The 18,580-nt window shown below is 36.9% G+C and overlaps 1 protein-coding gene across 1 annotated transcript in view; it reads left to right on the forward strand.

Annotated features, from left to right (window-relative positions):
* Positions 1 to 18,580, forward strand: part of AK7 (adenylate kinase 7) — a 119,853-nt gene that overhangs the window by 63,252 nt on the left and 38,021 nt on the right. Inside the window, exon 9 of the mRNA XM_077123483.1 lies at positions 10,061 to 10,138. Within this exon, the coding sequence (XP_076979598.1) occupies positions 10,061 to 10,138 (78 nt within the window). The remainder of the gene's footprint in view (positions 1 to 10,060; positions 10,139 to 18,580) is intronic.

Below are 18,580 nucleotides of genomic sequence, written 5' to 3' on the forward strand. Positions count from 1 at the left end.
AATTTTCTTTCCCTCTGACGGGCACCAACCTGATTTCACTCCCAGTGAAATGTCCTGAGGTGTTTCTTTTTGATTCTGGTGCCTAGTACTGTCGAAGTGTATTTTGTTGTGGTTCTTGTTTTTGTGTTTCATATTTTCATTATATTTTTATTTTACTTTATTATCTCTTTTTTCTTATCTTGTTCTTTTTTTTGGGGGGGGGGCACTTGAGTAGGAGTCTCTTGCATGTAGTCAGTCATTCTGCCCCTGGAGTACCCATGCACTCCAGCCTACCTCAAGTTGAATTGTATCCTCTACATGAGATCCGGACCTTGATTTGGCAGAGAATAACTGACAAACGAAGTGCAAAGGAAACATTCAGCAAAAACAAAGTACATACAAAACTTTAGAAGAGTGAAGGAAACCAACTTGCATAATAACCATATCAAGATAATCAAATGCCCCAAACACAACAGAAAATCACAAAACACATGAAGATCCAAGCATAAATTGCCCAGCAAAACGACCAAATCAGAATTCCAGAGAGAACACAGAATGTGGAACAATTACTCAAGGATATTTATAAAGAAATAAAGGATATCAGGAAGACACTAGAAGGGTATAAAGAAGAATTTGGGAGGTTAAATTGAAAAATGGCAGATCTCACAGAAATAAAAGATACAGTAAACCAAATAAAAAGTATTCTGGAGTCACACAATAGCAGATTCGAAAAAGCAGAATGAAGATGAATAAGTGAGCTAGAACAATAGAACTAGAGCACACAAAAGAACAAATGGCAAGAAAGATGGGAAAAGTGCAAATGGATCTTAGGGAAATGATGGACAACAAGAGACACAAAAAATATAAGAATTATTGGTGTCCCAGAAGGAGAAGAAAAGAATAAAGGGTTGGGAAAGTTAGTTGAAGATATAATCAGAGAAGACTTCCCAACCCTTATAAAAGACATAAATATGCACATCAAAGAGGCCCAGCAAACTCCAAATAGAATAAATTCAAACAAGCCCACTCCAAGACCCATACTAATCAGACTGTCAGGTGTTGAAGAGACATAGAAAGTCCTGAAAGCAGTACGAGAAAAGCAATCTACTGCATACAAGGGAGAACACATAAGACTGATTTCAGACTACTCAATAGGCACTATGGAAGCAAGCAGGCAGTAGTATGGTATTTTTAAGATCCTGAATGAAAAAAGCTTTCAACCAAGAATTCTTCATCAAACCAAGTTATCCTTCAAAATTGATGGAAAGATTAAAATCTTCAAAGATAAAGAAAGATTGCGATAACTAGTCAACAAGAGACCAGCTCTACAAGAAATACTAAAGTGATCCCTGTCAGCTGATTAAAAAAAAAAAAGACAGGAGAGGGAAGTCTGGAGGAGGGCACAGAATTGAAGAATATGAGTAAAAGTAATTTAAAGGAAAAGAGAGAGAGAAGGAAAATAATATACAGATCTGACAAATAAAAACTAAAGGACAAGATGGTAGAATCAAGAACTGCTTTTGCAGTAATTACTTTGAATGTTAAACAGACTAAGCTTACCAATTAAAAGATACAAACTGACAGAGTGGATTAAAAACATAATCCATCTATATGCTGTTTACAAGAGACACATCTTAGACTCAAGGACACAGTTAGATTGAAAGTGAAAGGATGGAAGAAGATCTTCTATGCAAGCTGCCACCAAAAGAAAGCAGGAGTAGGTAGCCATACTAATATCAGACAAAATAGACTTTAAATGTAAAGACATTGTGCTGGTTTAAAAGGATGTATGCCCCCCTAGAAAAGCCATGTTTTAATCAAAATCCCATTTCATAAAAGTAGAATAATCCCTATTCAATACTGTATGTTTGAAACTATAATCAGATCATCTCCCTAGATGATGTGATTTAGTCAAGAGTGGTTGTTGAACTGGATTAGGTGATAACATGTCTCTACCCATTTGGATGGGTCTTGATTGGTTTATTGGAGTCCTACAAAAGGGGAAATGTTTTGGAGAATGGGAGATTCAGAGAGAGCAGAGAATGCTGTAGCACCACGAAGCAGAGTCCACCAGTAATCTTTGGAGATGAAGAAGGAAAACACCTCCCGAGGAGCTTCATGAAACCGGAAGCCAAGAGAGAAAGTTCACAGATGACGCCACGTTCACCATGTGCCCTTCCAGATGAGAAAGAAACCGTAAATTTCATCGGCCTTCTTGAACGAAGGTATCTTTCTCTGGATGCCTTTGATTGGACATTTCTATAGACTTGTTTTAATTGGGACATTTTCTCAGCCTTAGAACTGTAAACTAGCAGCTTATTAAATTCCCCATTTTAAAAGCCATTCTGTTTCTGGTATATTGCATTCCAGCAGCTAGCAAACTAAAACAGACATCATAAGAGACAAAGAAGGACAGTACATAGCAATAAAAGTGGCAGTTCAATCTGAGCTATAGGGTTTTTTTTGTTTTTGTTTGCTTGTTTGTTTGTTGTTGTTGTTTTTTACTATTATTACTACTTTCATTTCTTTTCTCTATATTAACATTTTATATCTTTTTCTGTTGTGTTGCTAGTTCCTCTAAACCGATGCAAATGTACTAAGAAACGATGATCATGTATCTATGTGATGATGTTAAGAATTACTGAGTGCATATGTAGAATGGTATGATTTCTAAATGTTGTGTTAATTTCTTTTTTTTCTTTCCGTTAATAAAAAAAAAAATAAAAATTAAAAAAAAAAAAGTGGCAGTTCACCAGGAAAAAATAGCAATCATAAATGTGTATGCTCCCAATCAAGGAACTCCAAAGTACATGAGGCACATATTGGAAAAACTGAAGGGAGCTATAGATATATCAGCAGTAATAGTGGGATACTTCAGTACACCACTCTCTGCTATAAATAGAACTACCACACAGAGGATCAACAAGGAAATAGAGAATCTAAACAATAAGATACATGAATTAGAACTCATAGACATATATAGATCATTACATCCCTAAACACTAAGATACACATTCTTCTCTGGTACACATGGAACATTCTCCAGGATAGCTCATATATTGGGACATAAACTGAGCCTCTATAAATTTAACAAGATTGAAATTATTCAAAGCACTTTCTCTGATCCCAACAGAATAAAGTTGAAAAATAATAATCACCAAAGAACCAGAGTTTTCACAAATGTATGGAGATTAAACAACACACTCTTAAATAATCAATGGGTCAAGGAAGAAATTGTTTGATAAATCAGTAAATATCTGGAGATGAATGATAATGAGAATGCAACATATCAAAATGTATGGGATGCAGGACAGTGCGACGGTGTCTCAGTGGCAGAGTTCTCACCTTTCATGCTGAAGACCAGATTCGATTCCTGGTGCCTGCCCATGCCAAAAAAAAAAAAAAAAAAAAAAAAAAACTTATGGGATGCAGTAGAGGCAGTGCTGAGAGGGAAATTTATTGCCCTAAATGTCTATCTTAAAAAACAAGAACAAACAAAACTTGAGGATGTAACTACTCACCTGGAGATTTTAGAGAAAGAACAGCAAACTAACCCCAAAGCACATAAAAGAAGAGAAATAATAAAATATAAAGCAGAATAAACAAACTGTAGAATAATACAATAGAAAGAATCAACAAAACTAAAAGTTGGTTCTTTGAGAAAATTAATAAAATTGATATTCCCCTAGCTATATTAAACAAAGAAAAAAAGAGAGAGGACACAAATAAATAAAATCAGAAATTAGAGTGGCATTGTTATCACAGATCATGAAGAAATTATAAGAGAATATTATGTACCAACTATATGCCAGCAAACTAGATAACTTAGATGAAATGGACAAATTCCTAGAAACACGTGAATTATGTATATTGACTCAAGAAGAAATAGAAGATCTTAACAAATGAATTACAAGTAAAGAGATCCAATCAGTCATCAAAAATCTTCCCACAAAAAAAAAGCCCAGGAGCTGATGGCTTCACTTTCAAAAAGAACGAATCCTGATCAAACTCTTCCAAAAATCTGAAGAAAAAGGAACACTACCTAACTCATTTTATGAAGCTAACATCACTCTAATACCAAAATTGGATAAAGACAATACAAGAAAAGAAAACTACAGACCAATCTCCCTAATGAACATAGATGTGAAATTTCTCAACAAAATACTAGCAAATTGTATCCAACATTAAAAGAATCATACATCATGATCCAGTGGGATTCATATCAGGAATGCAAGGGTGGTTCCATATAAGAAAATCAATCAACATAATACAGCTCATTAACAAATTGAAAGGGAAAAATCACATGATCATATCGATTGATGCTGAAAAAGCATTCAACAAAATACAGCATTCTTTCCTGATAAAAGCACTTCAAAAGTTAGGCATCAAAAGAAATTTTCTCAATATCATAAAGAGCATATATGAAAACCCCAAAACCAGCATCAAACTTAATGATGAGAAATTGAAAGCATTCCCTTTGAGATTGGGGGCAAGACAAGGATGCCCATTGTCACCACTGTTATTCAACATTGTATTAGAGGTACTATCTGGACCAATTAGACAAGAGAAAGAAATAAAAGGCATCCAAATAGGAAGGCGTGGTAGTTAGATTCAGTTGTCAGGTTGGCCAGGTGAAGGCACCTAGTTCTGTTGCTGTGGACATGACCCAATGGTACCTGAACCTCATCTGTTGTTGTTTACATCTGCAGTCAGCTAGGAGATGTGCCTGCTGTAATGAATGATGTTTGATTTAATTGGCTGGTGCTTAAATGAGAGACTCAAAGTAGCACAGCCCAAGCAGCTCAGCATACCTTGTCTCAGCACTCAGAGCTCAGCCCAGGTCTTTGGAGATGCAGAAAGAAGTCAACCTGGGGAAAAATGTTGGAACCCAGAGGCCTGGAGAGAAGGCCAGCAGAGATCACCCTGTGCCTTCCCACATAAGAAAGAACCTCAGTTGAAAGTTAGCTGCTGTTTCTCTGAAGAACTAATGAAATAAATCCCCTTTTATTAAAAGCCAATCCATCTCTGGTGTGTTGCATTCTGGCAGCTAGCAAACTAGAACACAATTTGGTACTGGGAGTGGGGTGCTGCTGCAGTTTGCAAATGCCAGATACGTTGGAACTGTTTTTTGGATGGCTAAGGGAAGAATTTGGAGGAACTGTAAAGAGAATAATGGAGAAGTCCTGGAGTGCTTGAAAAGACTGTTGGTGTAAATGGAACCACTGCCAATCTGGACAAAGGGGGACACAAAAGGGACAAATTGAAGTTTGCAGAGTGAGAACCAAGGAAGCTTGGGTCTGAAGCCAAGAAACCTCGGCCAGGAGAGTGGACCCACCCATATACATGGAGAGGGTGCGTTTGCCCTGAGGGCAAAGGATGAGTCTCCCATCTTGTTGCAATGGAAGAGCTGTGCTGCCTTAGGCCTTTGAGAAGGTAAAGCATGCTCCTTGGGGACTAGGGAGAGCCTGACTGCCACTACATGGAGGGGTTGAGGATGTGCCCAAAAATGGCAGAGAGCCCAGGTGTGGCCCTAATGCCTAGAAAGAGTAGAGATGAGAAAAAGGTGGTCTCCTCAATGGTCCCTGAGGTTGATTTGGAAAGAGGTGGACCACCTTTGGAAAGGGTGGGACTGCCACTTTCTAAAGCCGAAGGATAGATGACTTTCAGACTTTGAAATCCAATGGTGTTTGCCCTGCAGGTTTTCCTTCCAATTTCACCCTATGGATCCTGTGACTGTCCCTCCTTTGCATATTGGCACCAGATAACTTGTTTTGAGATTCATAGGTCCACAACCAGAAGAATATTTTTTGCACCTTAATTTGTTTAAGGTGATGCATATGGTTGCCAAGTTGACACGGGGTGGATATGTGGTAGTTAGATTCAGATGTCAACTTGGCCAGGTGAAGGTACCTAGTTCTGTTGTTGTGGACATGAGCCAATGGTATGTGAACCTCATCTGTCGTTGATTACATCTGCAGTTAGGTCGGAGGCATGCCTGCTGCAATGAATGGTGTTTGATGTAATTGACTGGTGCTTAAAAGAGAGACCCAACATAGCACAGCCCAAGCAGCTCAGCATACCTCATCTCAGCACTCACAGCTCAGCACAGGCCTTTGGAGATACAGAAAGAAATCACCCTGGGGAAAGTTGTTGGAACTGAGAGGCCTGGAGAGAAGGCCAGCAGAGATCACCCTGTGCCTTTCCGGGTAAGAAGGAACCTCAGTTGAAAGTTAGCTGCCTTTCCTCTAAAGAACTAATGAAATAAATCCCCTTTTATTAAAAGCCAATCCATCAGGCAGGCCACAGTGGCTCAACAGGCAGAGTTCTCACCTGCCATGCCAGAGACCCAGGTTCAATTCCTTGTGCCTGCCCATGCAAAAAAAAAAAAAAGAAAAGAAAAAGCCAGTCCGTCTCTGGTGTGTTGCATTCCAGCAGCTAGCAAACTAGAACAGAAGGGAAGAAGTTAAACTTTCATTATTTGCAGATGACATGATCCTATACTTAGAAAATCCTGAAAAATCTACAGTAAAACTACTTGAGCTAATAAACAAATTCAGCAAAGTGGCTGGATACAAGATTAATGTACAAAAATCAGTAATGTTTCTATACACAAGCAATGTCCTATCTGAGGTGAGAACAAGGAAAAAATCCCATTAATAGCAACCAGAAGAATTAGGTATCTAGGAATAAGCCTAACCAGGGATGGCAAGAACTTATACATAGAAAATTACAAAAAAAAATTGCTAAAAGAAATTAAAGATGACCTAAATACATGGAAATATATTTCATGCTAATGGGTAGGAAGGTTGAATATCATCAAGATGTCAATCCTACCCAAACTGATCTACAGATTCAATGCAATACCAATAAAAATTCCAACGACCTACTTTAAAGACTTGGTGAAGCTGGTTATCTAATTTATATGGAAGAAGAAGAGACCTCGAACAGCTGAAGATATCCTAAAAATGAAGAGCAAAATGGGAGGTCTATCACTTCCTGACTTTAAAGCTTACAACGTGGGAGATGACTCCCAGGGATGAATCCAGACCTGGCACTGTGGGATCAACAATTCCATCCCTACCAAAAGGGGAAACAAAGTGTAAATAATAAAGTATCAGTGGCAGAGAGAGTTAAAATAGAGTTGAGAGGCTAATCTGGAGGTTGCTGTTATGTAAGCTTCAGTTAGACCTTGCTACCTATCATATCAACCCCCAACCAGGACCATTCCAGCCAATCCTAATGAACACCAAGGCCAATATGTATAAGATTCCACAAGGGTTCCATGTACTAGAGTAACTTTCCAGAAACCTACAACCTCCAGATGGGTCCCTGGTCCAGATAAGCCCTGAAACCTAGCCCAGCCTCTCCAGAACATCAAATAGTTCCATCTCCCTACTCCATATTAGTGACAGACACTTCTAATATAAAAAATTTAGAATTGCCATAGCCCAAACACCCCTAAAGAGAGGGGTGGAAAGAGCAAACGTGATGGTAGAATTATACAGAGGAGATAGGATTTAACAAATGATTATGAATGTTGAATCATAATAAATTGATATCTCTTTTAGTCTCCAGTATTTTAGAGCAGCTACAAGTAAAAACCTAAAATTCTGAAATTGTAACCCGTGTCAAACTCTGAACTATGTTCTACAACTAATTGTGGTGCTGTGCTTTGAAATGTATAGGGTTTTTTTGGTATATATATGTTATTTTTCACAAAAAAAGGAAGGAAAAAATCGATTGCGATAGCAAAAAAAAATCTAAGCCCTCTCACCTCATCTATTCTGGAGTAGCTAGAAGGAAAAATATGAGAGGATTGTAGCCCATGACAAACTCTGGAATCTGTCCTGTGACTGCTTGTTGAAAAGTGCTTTGAAAACTATTGCTTTTTTATTTCTTTGCTTTGTATATATGTTATACAATACAATAAAAAAAAGTTAAAAAAACAAAAGGACAGTGTACTGGTTTGAAATGATGTATGTACCTTAGAAAAGCCATGTTTTAATCCTAATCCCATTTTGTAAAGGCAGCCATTTCTTCTAATCCATATTCAATGCTGTATGCCTGAAACTGTAATTAGATCCTCTCCCTGGAGATGTGATTTAATCAAGAATGGTTGTTAAACTGGATTAGATGATGACATGTCTCCACCCATTTGGGTGGGTATTGATTAGTTTCTGAAGTCCTATAAAAGAGGAAACATTTTGGAGAATGAAAGAGATTCAGAGAGAGCAGAGAATGCTGCAGCACCATGAAGCAGAGAGTCTACTAGCCAGTGCTTTGGAGATGAAGAAGGAAAATGCCTCCCAGGGAGCTTCATGAAACAGGAAGCCAGGAGAGAAAGCTAGCAGATGACACCATGCTCACCATGTGCCCTTCCAGCTGAGAGAGAAACTGTGACTGTGTTTACCATGTGCCTTTTCACTTGAGAGAAAAACCCTGAACTTCCTCAGCCTTCTTGAATTAAGGTATCATTCCCTGGATGCCTTTGATTGGACATTTCTATAGACTTGTTTTAATTGGGACATTTTCTCAGCCTTAGAACTGTTAACTAGCAACTTATTAAATTCCCCTTTTAAGAGCCATTCTGTTTCTGGTATATTGCATTCCTGTAACTAGCAAGCTAGAACAGACAGATACTGTATGATTCCATTATTATGACTCTGATAAATCCTCCAGTGTTTTGGAGCAGCTAGAAGGAAAACTCTGAATTAAGGGCCTGGTAGCCCATGACAAACTCTGGGAACTGTTCTGTAGCTGCTAGGTTGAAGTGTGCTTTGAAAATTATTGCTTTTTTTCTTTCCTTTCTTTGTTTATGTCTGTTATATTTTGCAACTAGAAAATGGCTTTAAAAAACTATAGGCAGTTATAGTAATATCAGGTGAAATAAATTCCTAAAATAAAAAAATTTGAAAATATTTAGTAACATAGCTCACTACTATAGCAAATTTGATATTTCTAATAACTTTTTACTTGACATTTTGAGAAGGCACACAGTTTTGAAAAGCCCAGGGGCTTTCTCCTTCTTCATCTCCAAAGGTCACTGGCTGGTGGACTCTCTGCTTCTCAGAGCTATGTCATTCTGAAGCTTTCTCCAAAATGCTTCCTTTTTTAAAGATTCCAGTAAACTAATCAAGACCCATGTAGAATGGGTGGAGACAGGTCTCCATCTAATCAAGTTTAATACCCACAATTGATTCAGTCACGTCTCCATGGAGATAACCTAATCAAATTTCCAACCTATAGTGCTGAACAGGGATTAGAAGAAACCCTTGCTCCCACAAGATTGATTAGGATTAAAACATAGCTTTTCTAGGGTACATAAAGCCTTTCAAACCAACACACTGTTAAAATTTCCTTTCTCTATATAGGCACACAAATGCCACACCTGGAATACTATAATGTGTCTGTATGTATTCCTTTGGCCAGGCACTCCAAACCTAAAAGCCTAGTCCAGGAATTCTTGGTATGTGACAGCTGCCTCTCCCTGTCTGGGCTACTTTCGCTACAGCCACTGCTTTGTTGCCCAGCTAGCTCAGCATTCTCCTTTTCTTCCCCTAGGCATTCCCAACTCATCTTTAAGATTCAACCCAGAGATCATCCTCTGCACCCTCCCTTCCCACCCTCCCATCAATACCCTAGAATCTTCTTGCTGCACTCTAAACATTGCACATGATAGCTGTCTTTGTACAATTGACTCCCTTTTCAGACTGGGAGCTCCTTGCAGTCAAGCATCAGGTCTTACTCATCTCTATCTCTAACACTTAGCATGCAGTGCTTATCATTCATATATGTGAAACAAATAAATTGAATGAATACCCTCAGCAACTACCCTCTATTTTGCAAGTGTTATTTTGTGTGTGTGTGTGTGTATATATATATATATATTTTTTTTTTTTTTCACATGGGCAGGCACCCGGAATCAAACCTGGGTCTCTGGCATGGCAGGCAAGAACTCTGCAACTGAGCCACTGTTGCCAGCCCTGTATATATATATATTTTATATATAATATATTTTTGTACATTTACATATGTAAAACCTACAGGTGAATCAAATAACATTTCTCTTTCTCTCTAACAGTGCATCAGTAAAAGTATTGGTCCTGGGAAAATACAGAAATTACCCAAAGAAAATGCTTTCCTAACAAAGGACTTGACGGTTAGTAAATAAAAGAATTTTTTAAAACTGTTTTTTGTAAATATATTGGGTTTTGAGGGATTTGGAATCAAAATATCTTGCCTCCAAGCCCATGTTCACCTCCTGCTGGCTGTGAGGTGCATGGCTGGACATTCTAATCAAAGGCAATTTACTGTTCTCTTCTGCAAGCCTTGAATTTTCTCTTTTGAAAACCCTCAAAGGATGTGGTCAGGAAATATATTCAAAAGCTGTTTGACATGTATAAAATGCCATACAAAATCTGAGTCTTATTCTTTTGACACTTTCTAAAATTCATTTGGCCTTCCAAATGGACAGATGAGTAAAAAATATGGATAAAAAATAAATAAAAAGAAAAATTGAGTAGATGGAAATACCTAGTGGTCAATGAGAGGGAGGGGTAAGGGTAAGGGATGTATGAGCTTTTTATTTCTGGTTCTGGAGTGATGCAAATATTCTAAAAAATGATCATGGTGATGAATACATAACTATGTGATGATATTGTAAGCCATTGATTGTACACCATGTATGGACTGTATTTCTGTAAAGATTTGTCAATAAAGATATTTTTTAAAAATTCAGGCATGAAATTCCCCTTCATGGATTGGTGAGAAAGGGGGATAATTCAACTTCCCCAAGTTGAATTTTTGATATTCTCACAAGCAATGCAGACAACCAAAGCTATAGGCTGAGCCCCCAATCTTGGGGTATGTTCATTTGAAACTTAATCCCACAAAGAATAGGTCAAGCCTACTTAAAATTAAGCCTAAGAGTCACCCCCAAGAGAACCTCTTTTGTTGCTCAGATGTGGCCTCTCTCTCTCCAATCAACACAACAAGCAAACTCACTGCCCTCCCCCTGTCTACGTGGGACATGACTCCCAGGGGTGTGGACCTTCTTGGCAACATGGGACAGAAATCCTAGAATGAGCTGAGACTCAGCATCAAGGGATTGAGAAAAACCCTAGAATGAGCTGAGACCCAGCATCAAGGAATTGAGAAAACCTTCTCAACCAAAAGGAGGAAGAGTGAAATGAGACTATTAAAATAAAGTATCAATGGCTAAGAGATTCCAGAGTCAAGAGGTTATCCTGGAAGTTACTCTTATGCATTAAATAGATATCACCTTGTTAGTCAAGATGTATTGGACAGGCTGGAAGGAACTGCCTGAAAATGTAGGGCTGTATTCCAGTAGCCATATTTCTTGAAGATGATTGTATACTGATATAGCTTTCACAGTGTGACTGTAGGGTTGTGGAAACCTTGTGTCTGATGCTCCTTTTATCTACCTTATCAACAGACGAGTAAAACATATGAAGTAAAAATAAATAATAGGAGGAACAAATGTTAAAATAAATTTAGATTGAAATGCTAGTGATCAATGAGAGGAAGGGGCAAAGGGTATGGTATGTCTGAATTTTTTTGTTGTCTTTTTATTTCTTTTTCTGAATTGATGCAAATGTTCTAAGAAATGATCATGATGTTGAATATGCAACTATGTGTTGATATTATGAATTACTGATTATGTATGTAGAATGTAATGATCAAAAGTTAAGAATGTTTGCATTTGTTGTTATAGTATTAAAAAAATTAATTAATAAAAAAAGAATATTGAGTTACAAAAAAAAGTGTCAAGATCACCGAAGTCAAGGAAAGATTGAGGAATTTCACAGATGAGAGATTAAGAAGACAAACAACTAAGTGCAGTCCGACATCCTGGATTGAGTACTGGAACAGAAAAATGATATCATTGGAAAAACCGGGAAGTCTGAATTCAGTCTCTTTGTTCACAGTATTGTACTAATGTCGATGTCTTAGTTTTGACATTGGACCATGGCCACAGAAGCTGCTAATATTAAGGAGTGCTGGGTCTGATGTCATCGGCAAGTCTCTGTACTACTTTTACAGTTCTTCTGTAAGTCTAAAATTATTAAAAAAAAGAGGTTAAAAAGTAATAAATAAATAAATAAATAAAAGATGAAAAGGACACTGGCTTTGCAGCTCTGTATCCAGATTGAATTGTATCTTGAAGGACGAAGAGGAGTAAGCAATGAAGACAGGGCTCATAACAAGCTTAGATAAGAGAAGAATTAGTCATATGGCCTGGTGCCATTCCTCACTCAAGCAACCAGGAGCTGTGGGGATCTTGGGCACTTCATCCCTCTAAGGCTCAATTTCCTCATCCGTTAAACGGGGCAAAGCAAGGTACCTCCCTCATAGAACTAGAAATGGTGATCCAATGAAATAAGCCATCAAGAGAATAACACGGTGTCTGGTACCTTGGAGGCACTAGTCAGCGCTGACCATGGTGATGGTGATGGAGATAACACTGGCAATGGTGATAATGAACAGCCTCTGTATAATTGGACACTAGCGCCAACCCCTCTTGTCCATGAAGCCTCTGAGGACATCCTATCTCTGCATCTCAGCCACCACAGACCACTGTCCAAAGCTCCAATCTGCAGCCCACTCTGGCAGGTCCAGTCAGAACCCCTCCTATCACCACCTTCCCTGACCCTTTCCCATTCAGGAAGGAAGGAAGGACAGAAGGAAATAAGGAAAGACAGACAAGAAGGAAGGAAGAAAATTGTTACTGAACCCTGTCTCCGTCTATCTGGGTGTCATATTTTCCAAAGATACATGCACTGATGAAAAAACCTGACCTTCCTGTTCTATGAATAGATTACATTCCAGTAACATTTTCCTTTTCATGTTTAATATTTATCATGATTTGTAATAAATTTGTGCTATTTAAAAAAAATTCAGGTACGTTAAGATTCTCATTTCATCACAGCAAAGACAATGGTTTTAGTTATATAATGTGCTTTTTTAAAATGCAATTTTATTAAGATATAGTCACATACCATATAATCACCAGAGTGTACAGTAGTTCACAGTATCATCATAAAGTTGTGTATTCATCACTACAATCAATTTTTGAACATTTTCATTAGTCAAAAAAATAAATAAAAATGAAAAAGAACACCCAAAACATGCCATACCCTTTATCCCCTCTATTATTTATTTATTTATTTATTGTCCTTATTTTTTTATTCATCTGTCCATACACTGCATAAAGGGAGTATCAGCCGCAAGGTTTTCACAATCACATGGCCACACTGTAAAAACTATATAGTTATACAGTCATCTTCAAGAATCAAGGCTACTAGAATACAGTTCAACAGTTTCAGGTATTTCCTTCAAGCTACTCCAATAAACCAAAAACTAAAAAGGAATATTTACATAATGCATAAGAATAACCTCCAGGATAACCTCCCGGCTCTATTTGAAATCTCTCAGCCACTGAAACTTTATTTTGTTTCATTTCTCTTCCCTTTTTTGGCCAAGAAGCCTTTCTCAACCCCAGGATACCGGCCGGGTCCAGCCTCATCCCTGGGAGTCATGTCCCACATTGCCAGGGAGATTTATATCCCTGGGAGTCATCCCACATAGTGGAAGGGCGGTATGTTTACCTTCTGAGTTGTCTTAGAGGCCACATCTTGGGCAACCAAAGAGGTTCTCTGGGGATGATTCTTAGGCATAATTATAAATAAGCTTAGCTTCTCCTTTGCAAGAGTAAGTTTCATAAAGGCAAGCCCCAAGATCGAAGGTTTGGTCCTCAAGGCTTGCAAGAATATCAGGAATTCCCCAAATGGTAAAGTTTAATATTTCCATATTTTTCCCTAGTCCTTCAAGGGAGCTTTGCAAATACTTTTTTATTTTCTGTCCAGATTACTCTGGGATGTATACAATGTGCTTTTGAAAAGATTTCTGATTTTTTTAAGTATTCTTGTGACAAGTATACAACTTAAAATTCTCCATGTTAGCCTTTTTCAAATGTATTAATTACATTCACAATGTTTCGCTACCATCACCACCAACCATTACCAAAATTTTTTCATCACCCAAAACAGAAACTCTGCGCCAATTAGACAATGACCATTCCATTCCCCACCCCAAAACCCTGGCCCCTGGAAACCTGTAAGCTACTTTCTTTCCCTATAAATTTGCATATTCTAGATATTTCACAAACGTGGAATCATAAAATGCATGTTCTTTTGTGTCTGACTTTTTTCACCCAACATGATATCTTCCAGGTTCATCCACATTGTTGCATGTATAAGAAATCTGCAGTGTGCTTTTATTTATTTATTTTTATAGAGAAATGGAAGATTAATAGAGAAATCATATAGAAAATACAGAATCCCCAATTAATGCCCACTCAAACCCACAGTTTTCCCTATTATATAATACTTTGTATCAGTGTGGTGTCTTCGTTGCAATTCATGAAACAATATTATTAAATTTATGCTATGTTTATACTATATTATATACATTTAATATGTTAAATATATCATATATTTAATAATAAAATAAGTGATAATTAATAAAATAATAATAATAAATACATTATATTATTATATTTATAATACAGTCCATAGTAAACATTAGGGTTCAAAGTGTGTGTTGTACAGCCCTATTTTTTTAATTCCAGTAACATATGTAATACCTAAAATTCGTCTTTTAACCATATTTAATTATATACTTCAGTGTTGTTAATTACATTCACCATGACAACTATCCATTAACAAAACTTTTCCATCACCCCAAACTGAAATTCTATACCAATTAAGCATTAACTCCCCATTTCGTACCCCTACCTTGGCCCTTGGTAGCCTGTATTCTAGTTTCTGACTCCATTAATTTGCTTATTGTAATTCTTTCATATCAGTGAGATCATACAATATTTGTCCTCTTGTGTCTGGCTTATTTCACTCAATATGATGTCTTTAAGGTTCATCTATATGGTTGCATGTATCAGAATATCATTCCTTTTTATTATTTGACCACAGTTTATTTATCCATTAATCTGTTGTTGGACACTTGGGTTGCTTCCATCTTTAGGCAATTGTGAACAATGCCACTGTAACACTGGTGTGTAAATATCTGTTTGATCCCTGCTTTTGCTTCTTTATAAGCATCTACGTAGAAATGGGATTGCTATGTCACATGATAGTTCTATACTTAACTTTCCAAGGAACCACCAAACAGTTCTCCACAATGGCTATACCACTTTACATTCCTTCTGATAATGAATGACTTCTGATTTTTCCACATCCTTCCCAACACTTGTTATTTTCATCATAACCATTTCAGTGGGTAAAATGATAGCTCATTGTGGTTTTAATTTTCATTTCCCTAATGGCTAATGATGTTAAGCATCCTTCCATGTGTTTTACTTTTTTGGCCATTAATATATCTTCTTCAGTGAAATGTCTAGTCAATTATTCTTCTCATTTTTTATTGGATTTTTTTCTTTTTTGCTGATGAGCGGTAGGATTTCTTTCTATATTCTGCATATTAAAACTTTATCAGATATTTGGTTTCCAAATATTTTATCTCATTCTGTAGGTTCTCTATTTTTCACCATGAACTCCTTTGATGAACAAATGTTTTTAATTTTGATAGTCATATTTACCTATTTTTTTGTTGTTGCTCATGCTTTTGGTGTCAAGTCTAAGAAAACATTGCCTACCAAAAGCCTAAAGATGCTTCCCTATGTATTCTTCTACTAATTTTATAGTTTTGGTCTTATTAGGTCTTTAATACATTTTGAGTTAATTTTTTTTTTCACCATCAACATTTTGGCTTTATTTCCTTCCAAACATTTTAATGCTTCTAAATACACTATTTCCTTTATTTTTTAACTTGTACAAAATTAAGAAAATATACACACACCTCTGAAATATTTCAGTCACTAATACTGTTAACTTTTTTCATGTCAATCAAAACTACCACCATTTTAAATTACTGCATAATATTTCACTCTAGAAATGCATCATAATTTAACAAATTTCTTATTAAGGAACACATTTTTCTGTTTTCTCTTTCATAAATGTGCCATTTTTATATATTAGTTCTATTATTTCCTTAGGATAAATTTCTAGAAGTGGAATTGCTGGGTTACAGAACACGTATTTCCTCCTCAAGGGTTTTGACATATCTTACCAGATTGTCCTTCAAAAGGAATATACCATTTAGATTCCCATCAGCATGAAAACTAGCATGTTTGAAGGACTGGAAAAAGTGACTAAAAGGGAAATGCCTGCTAGGAAGAAAACATTCATTTATTAACTGAATATTTATTGGGTATCTATTATTTGCATAGCACTGTGATAGGTGCTGGGGATAGTGGTGAACATGGACTCTTAAACTTGTTACACTGTATTCTTCCTCTCCTACTATGACAAGTTTAGGGAAATGCTTACTCGGAAGCTTAATTAACCAGAATTATATTCAACATCAAAGAGAGCACCAAAGAGACAGTGGAATCATATCTTGGCATGTATGGTAAAAATCGTTGTACTGGATATCGTTAATCTACATTTTCCTTTCTATGCTCTCCTCTATACAGATACAGCTAGAATCCTGAAAATTTCTCAGATTCCCTTGCTGGAGGGGTTCTGCTTAAGGGGCTGCCCATGGGAGATACTTGTAAGATACTTAGAGGCAAGAGGGAGGCAGAAGCCATTGTGTTCCATGGAGACAGCAAGTCCCTGTGGCGGCTGTGTGGCAGCACAGGCTTCAGCAAGAGCAGCAGCAACGGATAACCTAGAGACCATGGAGCAGCCAGGAGGCAGCACAGGGACGCAACAGTGCAGGATTTGCAGTGGCTGCAGCAGCTTCCCTGCAGTCCCTCACCTCTGGACAATTCAACCTTCCTCTTTATGGTCCTATATCCCATTTAACAATTTTGAAACAATCGCTATAGTAATCCTTCTCTGTTTGAAACATCTAGAGTGGTTTTTGTTTTCCTGACTGAACCCTGAACCCTGAGTCAATAGCCCAACATTAAAATTATCTTGAGAATCAATTAGGAATGAGTTAATTTTTGTATATGGTGCAAGGTAGTGGTCCACTTTCATTCTTTTTCATATAGATTTCCAGTTTTCCAAATACCATCTGTTCAAGAAACTATTGTTTCCCTCAATGAGTGGACTTGGCACCTTAGTCAAAAATCAAATGGCCATAAATGTGAAACCATTTCAATATAATTCCATTGATCTATATTTCTGCCTTTATATCAATACCATGATGTTTTGACTACTGTAGTTTTTTTAAATAAGTGTTTAAGTCATGAAGGGTGAGTCCTCCAACTTGGGTCTTCTTTTTCAAGATCTTTTTACCTACTCTGACCCCTTAACTTTCTATAAGAACTTGGTGAATGACTTTCCCATTTCTGAAAAGAAGGCTGCTGGAGTTTGTATTGGGATTGTGTTGTATCTGTAAGTCTCTTTGGTAGAATTAGTGTGTTAATGATAGTTTTCCAATCCGACAACAAAGGCTGTCCTTCCATTAATTTAGGTCTTCTTTGATTTCTTTTAGCAATGTTTTATGGTTTTCCATTTATTGGTCCTTTACATTTTTGTTTAAGCTCATTCCTAGATGTTTGATTCCTTTAGCTGCATTTGTAATGGAATTTTTCTCTTGATTTCCTCTTGAGATTGTTCATTATTAGTGTATAGAAACACTGCTGATTATTATTGCATGTCGATCTTGTATATGCCACTTTGCTGAATTTATTAGCTGTTAATTTTGCTGTGGATATTTCAGGATTTTCTATATACTATACTATGTCATCTGCAAGCAGGGAAAGTTTTACTTCTGTCTTTCCAATTTAGATGCCCTTTATTTCTTTTTCTTGCCTATTGCTCTGGCTAGAACAATGTCAAAAACAGTGGTGGCAGTGAGCAGCATTGTTTTGTTCCTGATCTTAGAAGGAAAGGTTTTCATCTTTCACTGTTGAGTATGATGTTGGCTGTGGGTTTTTCATACGTTCCTTTATAACATTGGTGAAGTTTCCTTCTAGTCCAAGTTTTCTAAGTGTTTTATCAAGAAGCCATGCTAGATTTTAGCAAAATGCCCTTTCTGGATCAATTGAAATGAGCCTATGGTTTTTCTCCTTCATTCTTATAATGTGGTGCATTACATTAATTGGGTTTCTTATGTTGAATCACCCTCGTATCCCTGAGATTTTTTTAAATGTGCTGTTTGATTTGGTTTGCTAGTATTTTGTTGAGGATTTTTGCATCTATATTCCTAAGGGATATTGTCTGTGATTTTCTTATGGTATTCCTATCTGACTTGATATTAGGGTGATGTAGGTCTCATAGAATGAATTAGAAACTATTCTCTCCTCTTCAATTTTTTGGAAGACTTTGAAGACAATTGGTGTTCATTCTTCTTGGAATGTTTGGTAAAGTTCACCATTGGTGCCATCTGGCCTTAGGCTTTTCTTTGTTGGAAGGTTTTGGATTACTAGATCAATTGCTTGTTAATGGTCTATTGAGATTTTTTATTTGTTCCTAAATCAGTGTAGGAGGTTTGTGTTTTTCTAGGCATTTCTCCTTTCTTTCTATGTTACCTATTTTGTTGACATACAGTT

The sequence above is a fragment of the Tamandua tetradactyla genome, chromosome 12 (assembly GCF_023851605.1).
Source record: "Tamandua tetradactyla isolate mTamTet1 chromosome 12, mTamTet1.pri, whole genome shotgun sequence".
Classification (NCBI taxonomy): domain Eukaryota; kingdom Metazoa; phylum Chordata; class Mammalia; order Pilosa; family Myrmecophagidae; genus Tamandua; species Tamandua tetradactyla.